Raw genomic sequence first — 12,221 nt, 5'->3', positions numbered from 1 at the left:
TCAGCTTTCTTGATCACAGCACTTGCAAGACGAGGAACTTTCGCATTCTTTCTCATTTACCTGCGGAAGTAGGTGAAACTCAAGATGAAAACTATCTCTCTCGTAACTTATTAGTATCACTCCGACCCAGTTGCTGATGATGCAGTATCCTTCTCGAGTGCTTTTTATCACATCTACGTTATCTGCAAGTGCTTTGTGACACATGGGAATAGCATTCCAATTTATATAGGATGCTCTTTTTTTCCCTATGGTGCAGGCAGACTCAGTCATTCACATTTTGTATGCGTCGAAGTGATCCACTTCTACTGGTTGAGATGATTTCGGTTGTGATAGGAGTTGAGAGGCCGACTATCTTGAATGATGGCGATGTGGTTTCAGTTGCGAGCTGGTTGATAATATGAAACCGAACGTCATCCAATCCTGGAAGGCTTTGTTCCAAAGACCTCTTCAATGAGTTCAACATCCAAATAGGCGCAATAGTTCGGACCTAGATTCTGAGCATTAGGTTAAGGTCACTGGCGCCACTTTTGCATATCTTACCCTAGCACTGTTATGATTACCTGGGACTCTCTTCTCCTTTGTGACCACATGCTCGTGATGGATCCGATGGCATTGGGATTGTTTGTTGAAACCACTCAATGCCAATACTCAGCTTCAGTGTAAATATCAGTTTCCTCCCTCTCCTCAGCAAGAACGAGATCAGTGGTGAACAATGGATTCTCGGGAATTCCACGGTTAAGCATTGAAGCTACAGATGAGGTTTGGATTGTTGTGGCTTGGGAGTTGCCCTAGAGCATAGACTTCTCGAGCGAAGAGGTTCACACTCGTGAGTGAGGCAAAGCCGCATGAATCAAGGGTCACTATAGGACAACCATGAAAGGGCAACGACTGCAGACGTCTTAGTTTTGGTACAATTGGATTGTTTAGATCGAGCCGTTGGGGGATTCCTAAAGGCTTGGTGGGACCAGGTTATAGTTTGTGGAGCTCGCAACCCTTCAGCCATATGCCAGAAGGGAATACGCTGCGTGTGAGCTAACTTATTGACGACAGGTGATTAAATCTTGAGATTTCACAGAAGTCGGCAAGTGACTACTCATTCTCATCGAGTTCTAGTTCCTATCAGGGCGAAAATTCAACAGCCGAGGTGGCCGAGGTTCCCACACACGCTGTCAAACAAGATGCAGCTTAGATCGCACCGAATCTCTCCTTCTCATTGTACAAACCAGAAACACCCCCACCGTAATCAGAGTGAACGCAACCGCAGCAAGCCCAAAGATCCAAAGATCCGGCGATACCGTCGTTGTACTCTCACTCTGCCCTCTCCACTGGAAGAACCCCATGGAAAAGAAGGTCTGCACATATTGAACACTGTCAGTCAGGCAGACTTCGGATAACTTTCCGATGGAACGTACACAAACAAATGTTGCCGGCAAGTAGATCATTCCGAGAACGGCGATGGACTTCATCAGACTGCCATCTCGCTGGGCGGTTTCTGCCACCGCCAGGCTACTCTTGGATATGTTTTCGTTGAGCTTTGCATCCTTACGGCCAATATGGTTGAGGTCCTGTTGCGAGTAGGTGTCAGCGTTGAACAAGCAGACAAGACTAGGCTATATGTAGAATGAGGATCGTTACCAGCTGTGTTGCAAGCGACATTCCGGCCATGATGTGATCGCAATCTCTTATGAAATCGTCATATTCATCCATCAAGTCTTGCAATCTTTCTCTGAGTCGCGTACCGCATTCCTTGAAGGCATTCCGTCTTGGAATCCAGCCATCAGTTTGCATATCGGGGTTGATGCCGAATTTCATGTCCTCCAGTTCTCTTGTATGTTCGACCATCTTGCGCAGCTGGGTCTTCCAGTTTTCAAGTCCGTTTTTAAGATGGCTAATCTTGATCCAGAGCATTGCACAAGTTTCTTCCTCTTCTTCATCCATGGAACCGTCTTCATTACGCAATGTCTCTGATGTAGTCGTGGTGTTAAACGTTGCTAATTGCGCAAGGTAAGTTAAAGAGGATACATCACGAGTATTGGGTATGGGTTTCCTTACACGCTGTTGAGACTGTCTTGCCTGATAGAAAGCTCTCAACTCTTCCCTTCATACCATTGAAGAATGAGCTCTGCCTTGTTGACGACGGAGACTCCTTTTCTAGTGATTGACGAACATCTCCACGAATCTGTTGTATACCATAGAACCAATCATTTCTCGACTCAATGTCGATCATTCTTTGCACAAATTGAGTATTGCTCTTGCGTACGAGACCGATGTGTCTGTCCCTTTCGAATTCTGCGAATATAGTGGGCAGCATCATGGGGTGAAAGACTTGCCCATCAAATTCGCGTAGTTTGCTCGTAATGATCGAAGAATCTGTCAACTTGTGGCCGTGGATGAACCGCTGCTCCAAGTTACAACCGAACCAAATGGCATTGGTCGTCATGAATTTCGGAAAGAATGTCACGGATAACGCCATATCCTCTGGCCAGCTCTCTGCTGTTCTACAAGTATATACTAGCTGCTGCGTAAGAAAATGCTGTCTGTTGAACTGTTCAAAGTGGCATACCTATAGATTCAGGATATATGATCCGCGAAAAGGTACAGCTCGTGTTTCTGTTGATTGCGCGTATAACCGATCTGTGTATGTTCAGTCGACTCACCAGCTCTGTGAATACTCCCTCCAAAAGGGGCATCTTGGACAAAGAAGACGTTCTCCCGCCCATGACCAGATTTATGACGCTGGGTAAATCTGTACTGTGACTGTCTAAGCCGTCATTTTCGTCTCTTGGGCATGAAGTTTTGCCCGGCGGTTTAATCGTCCGTAACCACGACTCCCATTCATCTTCCTCTTTTGGTTTCAATAACTGCGTATAGGATTGTCCAGCAATACAACAACTATCTTCACTTCCCTCTTCGTGCTTGTGTATCCTGAATGCTTCGCTTTCACCCCTGGAGAATCTCAGTAGGTCTATATCATTCTTGTCGGGCTCAGATTTTCGACTAATCCAAGACATTTCGAGCTGTATCTGGTGCTTTGTCTGCGAGAAGAGGATGTACGTCGAAGAAAAGCGTACCAGGACGAGAATCCAGTCAGGGGAGGAGATGTGCATGCATCTTTTCTGTATGAGCTGAGACCCATTATGAATCATCATTTTATACAATTGCCATCAAAGTGTGGCTGAGCCTTCCATGTTACCTCAGCGTTGTTTGCTGTTTGCCTCAGGCAGCAGAAGCCAGGGATGTTTGTTTACCTGCATGAGAAGCCGCAGACGCCCGTCCTCGCTGAACAATCCGCCAATCAACGATGAACTGAGGGATGCCCTACTCTCAGCTGGTCAAGGCCTTGTAAGGCACATTTTTTTTGACATTAGGCTGAGGCACTTTTTGGAGGAAGAGTATAAACTGCAGTTCTGCCCAACATCGATTAGCTGCCTGTGAATGTTTGGTCAAATGGCAGATACTATTGGAACATCGTCATTGTTTCCACTGTCTGCCATTCTGAGCCTCTCGCTACATCAGGCGCTGCTTCTATGGATCTCGGCTTGATTGGACCAACTCAGGACCGGAAGAAGCGGTGGGCTTGGGTTGCATACATGTATGTATGCGGCCAGAAGGCAGGTTTTTGACGTGTCACACGATAACATGCAGCATTGCCTTCAAGGCATCCATTACTGCCACATGCAGAAGGCGCCGGATGAGGGCATTGATCAGGAGTGTCACACCAATCCTTCTCGGGTGGCAGAGCCTGATTTAGTCGACTCAAATGACCCAAGTTAAAGCGAGCACCCTAGAAATGACTAGACACAATCCATCCCATGTCTTGTTTGCTTTGCCTTCCAGCCGCTCTAGGAAAAGATGTTGACGCAGGTCATCGACATAAGTTACGGTTCGAAGGAGAGGCTCCAGGAGATCCTCGAAGAAATGCTCGGTGAAGAAAATTTCAAGCTTGTGCAGGTAGCCGTTTTCCGCCTTTCGCTTGAATTTATTCTCATCGGCACAGTATTCCTAATGCATTCAGCAGCGCATCTCGAACCAATGGCAGATTAAGCTCATAAGGCGACTGACGGTCGTAAGATACCAGATTCCCTACCTGATCTATTGTATCATGCTTCTTACACGTCATAAGGAGGAGATCAGTGTTATCCAGACAAACATGAGAAGGCATTACCTTCCCACTGCGTGACTGTGGCGATGCGCTATCGAGAGGACTTCATATCAACGTAGCCACAAATGGCACGAGAAATTGGCTTTGTCTCTTATAATTCTTGTCTAGCAGATTGAAAGAATTGTATGATCAATCTCGTTGCCATGTCGGGTGGCATATGTCTAACCATTTGCATGCTCAAAACTTCCATCCCAGAGCCTGCCCTGACAAAGGATGGTGGCAGTCTGCGCCATTGCTCGTAATATCAACGTGAATTAAACGCCCTGACATCATTACCTCCCGTAGAAAGAATTGAAAGTCGGCTTTGGTATATACAGGTAGAACGTATGGCAGGGCTGGGGTCTAGTAGTAGCCCGGGGAATAAAATGTTCGAATTTCGTCTTCGGTCAGTTTTCCTGGTGCCCGAATCCGATACTCGTTCGACCGCATCTTCACTCAGGATTCACATGGTAAGCAATGCGTTTCCATGCGGTTCTTCGTAATTCCACATGTGTAGAGATAAATTGAACTTACCTCGACGGCATACTGGGTGTTCCAATTCCTCCTCAGGGCAGCTTCCAGCCGCTGTGGAACAATATATTCTCCTGATATGCATTGCGGCTCGTTATTTCTCCAGTCTTGGGTGGTTTGGTCGCTCGATCGACTACTGGGCATATTCAGGGGTCGTCGCAGAGTGGAAAGCAGTTTGTTGATTCCGGACGTTGACCTCGAGTCCATTATTTCGACGGCTTGGCAGAAAATCAAGGCTGAACATCAACGTGTGTATGGAGACTAACCGCGCGAAAGGTGGAAGTTGTTCTTATTATGTCTTCTGACGAGATTTGGTACGAAAGAAACAGCTTGTGGTCCACAGGCTGTGGCGTGAGATAGAAGTGAGGGCAAAGGCAGACTCGGGTCTCTCCTGCGTCGGATGACGAAAGCCTGGCAAACAAAACACGAATGCATTGACCCCCTCAGGGAGCCGCAAATTGGGCCCTACCGTCACCGGAGCCTCCCTTGGGATGAAATGTGTGGTTACTTATGGGGGCGCAGTGTCGTGGCAGAGCAAGATTCGCCATCCCAAAGCATGACAGTTGGCACGAATCATTGCATCCATCAGCCAGTTAGACTGCATAATCTCCTGTAGTCAGCCGCGAGCGGCTGTAAGGAAAAGGTAAAGACCGAGGCCGCTCCCGCCACTCATCCCCCTCCTTACCGAACAGACACCCTATTCGCAAAGGCAACGAGGCTGCGGCCAATTGTTTTGACCCGCATATGTATGTCTCAAGATACGAAGATCAAGAGGTGCACCATTGAGGGGAAGATGTTCCGCATGTGGCACAAGAAGTGCGGTAAAATGCCCCCGCAGAGCTTCAGGAACAATCGAGAACACAGGAGTCGCCAGGCAAGGCGTTCTTCGGTTTCTATCATCTTAGAAGGGAGGGTAAGTCCTACATAAGGGCCTCGATCCGCTCATCTCCTCATCTGCTTTGAAAACGCTGGTCGTCTTTATCGATTGTGCAACGGGTTTCTGTAAATATGACCCTGTTGTATAGTATGAAATGTTGCGGCGATAGATTCAGCGCTCAATCTGCACACTTCAAGGCACTCAGGGGAAGATGAGGCCCCTTGGCTCAACGTGCATACAAGAATGAGGCTGTAGGCAACGATCGTTGCTGTGGGTGGCATCATATGTATACCCTTGTCTAGCTGTTGTTGAGTGTGCGAGGCTCTTCACCAAAACAGAAAAAGGCAACCAAATCCTCTGAGCCATGCTGGCATCACGCCCAACTTTTCAGAGGAATTCCAGTAAAAAGGCATCAAGGTCTATAAGTCTAATCAAGTATTTAATACCTCATTCTGGTCCTAGAAATAGAGGACCTGTTGGCAGGATCTTTCCCGGCGACTCACAACTTCACACTCTACCTCGGCGGCACTTATGAACCAACTACAATAAAAACACGAGGCTCTCCTTGTATCACGCTCACCCCCCTCTACTTGCTCCCCTCATTCTATATACTTCTTCAATTTATACCATGTCGATTACTCACACTGCCACGGTAAATGGAGGCAGAACGTCCAGGAAGCCTGTAAGGTTGATAGCACGTCTCAGACAGGAGTTCGTGACCAACCCCTGTGATAACGACAGACAATTCATACCATGTGGAAAATTGAAAGAATTATGCGATGAGCAGGCTGTCACCCAAGAGCTGGTCAGGGCGTTTCCTGAGCATGATGCTGCCTTTTGCCAGCTTCGCGCGAGGTTGATCTGTCATGGACAAGCTGAAGATGGATCCGTTACCCCTCAGCCGTGCCTTAGAATATTCACCATTCTTGTTCTCCTCGGCCAAACCAGATTGATCGAGACATTCCTGCAACATAAACTCTGCGACAACGATCTTCCGTTCTCCAGTAAGCCAGGGTTCACAGCGCTGTACTCTCCTCAGCATCAAGATGCGACCCACCTGAGCTTCTCGGACGAGGAAGACCCATACCACATCATAAAAAGCTTCTCCAACGACCAATGGTCCGTCTTGGCACCGTGCTTTGCTCCTCCTACAGCTAGGGATACGCGTTGCGACGTCCACGACCTACATACGCATACAATATTACCCATCGAGGAGATCTCCAAGAAACAATATCCAGGTGGGTTTGGATTGGTGGAAAAGGTCAAGATACATAGAGATCACAATGGTTTCGTGAGTACCTCCTCCTTGCCCCAGATATGCACTGAGTTTCAGTCATGCTGACCAAGAACACAGAGACACGAGCATTTTGCTCTCAAGACTATGCATCCCATGGCACCCGACGAGAGAGACAAGTTCTTTCAGCAGGAGCTTGATGCTTTCCAACAAGCTCGACCTGGTGGACATATCATAGAAATATGTGCTGCTTTTAAGAAGGGAGAAAAGCGCGGATTTCTCTTCCCCTGGGCAGATGGAGGTACACTTAATCATTTATGGCGCAGAACACCACATGAGATTGTCAAATCTGCAAGAGTCGAATGGTCTGAATTCAGCCGATGGGTTTGCGTACAATGTCACGGCATCATTCGCGACCTCTTCGCGATCCATGAACCATACGTCATGTCCGCCAAGAAAGATGAAGATCTCTATGGAATCCACGGTGATATCAAGCCAGATAACGTCTTATACTTTACCCAAGACGGCTCATCGTTGGGAACCCTCAAGGTCTCGGATCTAGGCCTCATGAAATTTCATCGACTCATCTCCCGCACCGCCCATTCAAAGTCCATGGGTTTCGCCTATCAGACATACAGGGCGCCAGAACACGACATGAATAAGGTGAGGTCGAGGAAGATTGATATCTGGGCATTTGGCTGCCTGTTCGCCGAATTCGCTACATGGGCGATGGGTGGACACAATGCGATTGAACAGTTCAAGAACTATCGCCTCGACGAGGACAAGGGCAACAGTGACGAAAGTAAAGGAGAGTGGTCGGAGGACAACTTCTTCATCTTGAAGACGAATCTGTTTTCGCAAAACAAGGTGGCCAAGCGTAAGAGCTCGGTAGATGAGGTACGTATTATTTGCTGAGGCCACAAAAACGTAAAACAAGACACACAGAACAAGATGTCTAACGATGACTTTTCAAAGTGGTTTACAGTGCTTATCAAAGACTTGGGCCCGGATATGACAAACACCTTCTTCCCGGAATTCCTTCGATTCATTCAGAACTCGATGCTTGATCCGGACCGGAAACATCGAGCAGATTGCAAAGCGGTGGAGTCCTTCCTGGGGAGACTTTTGGCCATTTCACCTGAGAGCCCGTATTGGAAGTTCAGTGGAACACGGTCATACCCGAATGGCGGTGCCACCTGGACAAGTTCGACAGGAACCCCTACTTGGTAGGATCACTAAATGATTTGAGCGTTATGTGTAAAGTAAAGCTCTTAAATGTCTAGATACAACCGATTATGGCCGAGGAGGCGGGACCTCTCAGACCTCTACTTGCCAGTGGAAATATTGGCAACTTCTTCTATATGATATGGTTCTACGTTGGTGATGTGGAAGACTACACTTGAAGATATATAGTCGAAAAGACAGATATTATGCATGCATTCGTGTAGTTTGCAGGCGAGATGAGACAGCGATGACAAGCCAAGTGTTTGGGCTTGACAATGCAGAAAGGGATATCGCGAAGGTTGTTAAGCTTAGTAGAGTCAGTGCGCTTGCTCGCCTATAGCACGCTCGAGATGTATCGTGAAAACGCCTCGGCGGCTTGAGAATGACAATTCAGAGCACGTTCACCTCGAAACGCCAATATCACCTAAAGGGAACCAATAATGTTATTTTTATGGTAGGCTAAGCAATGCCGCTCTGGGAGCCAGGGGTGGGGACGGCAGTCATCAATAGTACGTGCAGTAATCGCCGCCACGCTCGGAGCTAGATATCTCAGCTCTCAAGATGGTAACTGCCCTTGATCCCTATTGGGTAAAGTAGTCTAGATCAGACAACTATTGATTGCTCAGCTAGTAGATGCGGCATCCTAGTCCATGTTCTCGAACCCCGTTGTAAGCAATCCATGTAAACATGATCAACGCCTCCACAACAAGCGGCATGACATCTCAGCCGCAGCTAACAGAGATGATGTTAGCTGGTAGTCATGTGTCCAGAGGCAGTCCGACATTTAGTGAGGTTGAAATTGTGAATCCTTCATTGTTGTAAAAGTAAAGGCTTCTGAGGACAAGTACACATATATATAAAGGACATGCAACTCCCATTCTCAACCCATCTCACTACAGCAAAAGACTTCGAGAACTAGATTAACACCTGAACTTTGATATATTTTGCCTCCGGAAACTTAATACCTAAATCATTTCATCATGCCTCTCAAAGACGGAATCTACGTCATCGCCAGCACCCTCTCCACCAATCCGGTTCTTGATATTGATGGCGCCGCCAACCCCTTCAACAGCCCCATCGCCGGTGTAGTTGGTTTGTCAGTTTCACTCCCAATGTATACTCCCAAACTCGTAGCAACTAACAAATTCAAAGTACGAGAGACACCAACAACACCACCAACAAACATCAGCAGTGGATCGTGACCACTCTTCGTAAAGGTGTTTATAGCTTGAAATCTACCCTCAGCAACGTCTGGATCACTGCTCCCAGTATGCTTCGACCACTTTACCTCTCTACTGTTCCATCCTATATAAGTTGGAATCGCTAACTTAGTCATTTAGTCGATGGCGGTGTTTCTCAGCTCGACACGTCCGTATATGATCCCGTCTATAACGAAGCCACCCGTTGGAAAATCACCAGCCTTACCAGCGACACCTATCAGTATGTTTTTCTTCCTGTCCCTCCCTCCTCTTCATCTCTCTTCATTAGTAGTGCATCTGATTTGTAACACATCACTTAGGATTGAAAGCGTGCGATTCCCAAACTGCGTCATAGATCTCGAGTATGGAAACTCGGCCGACAACACTCATGCTATTCTGTATCCGAATCAACAGAGCGCCAACCAAATATGGAGGTTTCTCCCTATTACAATCTAATAGAATCACAGCTCTATCAGCATGTCCATCTAGATGTAGCTCCTTTAGACACTCCGATCCGTGGTAACTAAGAGATTGTAATCTCCTCAGGCTTTCCAGTCTTGATGTCGAAGAGAAAGCCCCGTGCCGTGTCCTTAAGCTCTTGCCTGATCAGCTTGTCTTCACGAAGCCATTCGAGGTCATTCCTAACACTAGCCGCCATACTGTAGCCGAGCATTAGCAGAGCACGAATACGATGATTCCCGCTGCAGAAGCTTTCATCGATTCAACAACTTACTCCGTGTTTCCGCCCCAGTAAACCTGGTCAATTTCCTCCGCATGATCCTTGCCCAACCGCGTTTTCAAGGCGTCGCGCATCCAGTCATCGGTAAACGTCAGCGTGCCGCAATCTGTGTGATGAACGATGACGAGCTCGTCAATCCCGAATCTTGCGTCCAGGAGGAGGATATCCCGGACCGCGTGGCGAACGTGTCCACCAGCATTGCGGGAGACCATGACCACTGGTCCGTAATCAGTCTCTGAGAAATGTGCTCTGCCTTGTTTGACGAACTTTCACCGTTTGGCACCCCAAGGTTCAGGTCGATGAACTTGTCAACGCTGCATCGAGGATCCACACAGGCCACTGCCGACGTTTGGAGACGGTTTTGTTCAGCGAGTCCCCGGATATAGTGAAAAGGAGCCCAGCGCCAACATACCAACGATGGTGAGTCGAGGCTTGGCTTCTTTGGTTGCTTCCGCAAGGGTGGGCAACGGGACGAACCCCTTGGGTCTATTATCTTCAGGTCAGGAACGTCCCATCACAAATCGGATATTGCGAGAACAGACTCGTGAGTTGCAATAAGATCAGCAACAGTCTCAGCCATTTTCCTTGCTCGAGCGTTTGAGGTTGATATTGGGTTCATGGGCTATATGGAATTTAACGAGATTGTAGATTCTAGCGGATAAATATTGTTTCATGATGGAGATTTCAGCTCTTTTATATCTGGCTTTCCAACTTATAGTACGGGTAGAATCACATCAACGGCCCAGCGTCGCATCGTCCTGCACCATGAAGTCGGGGCTATTATCAGAAAGGTCCAGGCGTCGAATTCGCTCGTCCGCCCAAGCGTGGTCGGGCGCTCGCACTCTATCCGAGTCATGAGAGCGTAAACTCCAAGCCAGCTCAGCAAAGCCGCACAACTCATTTCGGCACTTCGCCCGATTACTATGAGAACGAGAGTCCAGCTCGCGGGGGCGAATAGGGCAGTCGTGCGAGCGAAAAAGGAAGGGTTTAGGTAAGACGATTCACGGCACGACGATTGTGCACCAATGGAAGCAATGTCTGAGCCGCCTAGGGGTTGATTCCAAAGAGGTAAGAATTTGGTGCCAGGGTGTAAGTCCAGTCTAGTCCGAGATCGCCAGTTTTATGCGAACTGGCCAGGCGTGTTTCTTCCAAACTATTTATCTCCTCTTGACTATTCTATCCCAACAACCTCAAACCTTCGGCATCCCTTGGAGCAAAGCTCAGCGCTCTCTGGTAATTGCCGAATGCTTCGAACGGCCAACGTCAACAAAGGTGGCAATGTGCGAGTCGCCACAATTTGGCACACCCGAAGCTTACATGCAGAGACGGTCCCCCTTCTGGCGATGAGGAGGCTTCAGAGGTCATAGCATGACCATACCCTGGCTCGGAAAAGACAACACTTCGCTTTAGCCTCTCTCACCAAGGTTGACGTTTCCGGAGCGGTTACCGTCCCTACCATTACCCGTTGAGACGCTCATTAATATGACTACTACCGACATGTTGATTAACGGCACAAATGTCTGGCCCTGATCCGTCGCACGAAAATCCCGTTTCCCCTTGCATCGGACTTGAACGAGGTTGGAAGTCTCATCTCCTGATCAAGGTGGTTAACAACCTGGACTGAGACAAGCGACGACTGTCCGCACACGCTTTATACCTCCAGCGACGCCCACAGGCGACTCTGAAGCGCTCAAAGTCGGCGGGGGGCGCAAGGTCCATTATTGAATAACGCCGCCTTTACCGTCGTAGACCCCCAGAACGGCCAGAAGGGCCGGAGGGTTCTGTACATGAAGCCTCTCTCAACGGCCTGTTTCATTAACAAGCTGTATTCAAGTCTCCAATGGCCACCAACGACAGTTCAGAAGTGATTAATGAGCGTGTCTTGCTGCAAGAGGAATGCAGGCTCGCTCATATGCAACTCCTTGCCCATTATAAGCGTATAAGCCCATGGATAATGGAGTAGTCGGAGCCGTATCAGGTTCTTCATCAAGGTTCAGGAGTAATCGCAAATGGTGTAGAGAAAGCTTGGCCTAACGGAAAAGAAACGACATATGCTCATCTTCATGGGATGACGCCTTCTAAGAGTTGTCACAATGATCCTATTTCTCTACGAATCGGGCTTCAGTAGTTAAATCAAGTGATTCTATAACGTGGCGTTGCTCTGTGCCTTTGACACATTTATACAGCAGGTAGCGAACTATGCCACAGCATGAATCCTACAGTATGGGAGATGTGCTGCGCCCATGAGATGTCAGAGAGAAGAACGATATGCGACA

The 12,221-nt window shown here is 48.0% G+C and overlaps 6 protein-coding genes across 6 annotated transcripts; 3 read left to right on the top strand and 3 right to left on the bottom strand.

Annotated features, from left to right (window-relative positions):
• Window positions 1-1,169: 1,169 nt before the first annotated feature.
• CCMA1212_001486 (uncharacterized protein) lies at window positions 1,170-3,107 on the bottom strand (the record flags this gene model as incomplete). Its single annotated transcript, XM_073698910.1, has 5 exons — window positions 1,170-1,352; window positions 1,413-1,565; window positions 1,636-1,991; window positions 2,053-2,493; window positions 2,564-3,107. 5 exons carry the CDS (start codon window positions 3,105-3,107, stop codon window positions 1,170-1,172), a joined length of 1,677 nt encoding a protein of 558 aa, XP_073562473.1.
• A 645-nt stretch (window positions 3,108-3,752) lies between these two features.
• Window positions 3,753-4,180, top strand: CCMA1212_001485 (uncharacterized protein; the record flags this gene model as incomplete). Its single annotated transcript, XM_073698909.1, has 2 exons — window positions 3,753-3,951; window positions 4,019-4,180. Exons 1-2 carry the CDS (start codon window positions 3,853-3,855, stop codon window positions 4,178-4,180), a joined length of 261 nt encoding a protein of 86 aa, XP_073562474.1. The 5' UTR covers window positions 3,753-3,852.
• A 324-nt stretch (window positions 4,181-4,504) lies between these two features.
• CCMA1212_001484 (uncharacterized protein) lies at window positions 4,505-4,908 on the bottom strand (the record flags this gene model as incomplete). Its single annotated transcript, XM_073698908.1, has 2 exons — window positions 4,676-4,908; window positions 4,505-4,591 (listed from the first exon to the last, which is right to left on the bottom strand). Exons 1-2 carry the CDS (start codon window positions 4,877-4,879, stop codon window positions 4,505-4,507), a joined length of 291 nt encoding a protein of 96 aa, XP_073562475.1. The 5' UTR covers window positions 4,880-4,908.
• Window positions 4,909-6,177: 1,269 nt separating this feature from the next.
• On the top strand, window positions 6,178-8,013 carry CCMA1212_001483 (uncharacterized protein; the record flags this gene model as incomplete). Its single annotated transcript, XM_073698907.1, has 3 exons — window positions 6,178-6,840; window positions 6,904-7,680; window positions 7,729-8,013. The coding sequence occupies 3 exons, from the start codon at window positions 6,178-6,180 to the stop codon at window positions 8,011-8,013; spliced, it is 1,725 nt and encodes a 574-aa protein (XP_073562468.1).
• Window positions 8,014-8,987: 974 nt separating this feature from the next.
• Window positions 8,988-9,662, top strand: CCMA1212_001482 (uncharacterized protein; the record flags this gene model as incomplete). Its single annotated transcript, XM_073698906.1, has 4 exons — window positions 8,988-9,103; window positions 9,160-9,275; window positions 9,348-9,447; window positions 9,527-9,662. 4 exons carry the CDS (start codon window positions 8,988-8,990, stop codon window positions 9,660-9,662), a joined length of 468 nt encoding a protein of 155 aa, XP_073562469.1.
• A 67-nt stretch (window positions 9,663-9,729) lies between these two features.
• On the bottom strand, window positions 9,730-10,525 carry CCMA1212_001481 (Uncharacterized protein; the record flags this gene model as incomplete). Its single annotated transcript, XM_073698905.1, has 5 exons — window positions 9,730-9,865; window positions 9,940-10,162; window positions 10,213-10,284; window positions 10,358-10,431; window positions 10,488-10,525. The coding sequence occupies 5 exons, from the start codon at window positions 10,523-10,525 to the stop codon at window positions 9,730-9,732; spliced, it is 543 nt and encodes a 180-aa protein (XP_073562470.1).
• Between the last annotated feature and the right edge of the window lie 1,696 nt (window positions 10,526-12,221).

The sequence above is a fragment of the Trichoderma ghanense genome (assembly GCF_004382785.1).
Source record: "Trichoderma ghanense strain CCMA-1212 chromosome Unknown scaffold_1, whole genome shotgun sequence".
Taxonomy (NCBI): Eukaryota; Fungi; Ascomycota; class Sordariomycetes; order Hypocreales; family Hypocreaceae; genus Trichoderma; species Trichoderma ghanense.
The sequence above is the reverse complement of the archived record's forward strand: the minus strand, read 5'-3'. Positions and strand labels throughout refer to the sequence as shown.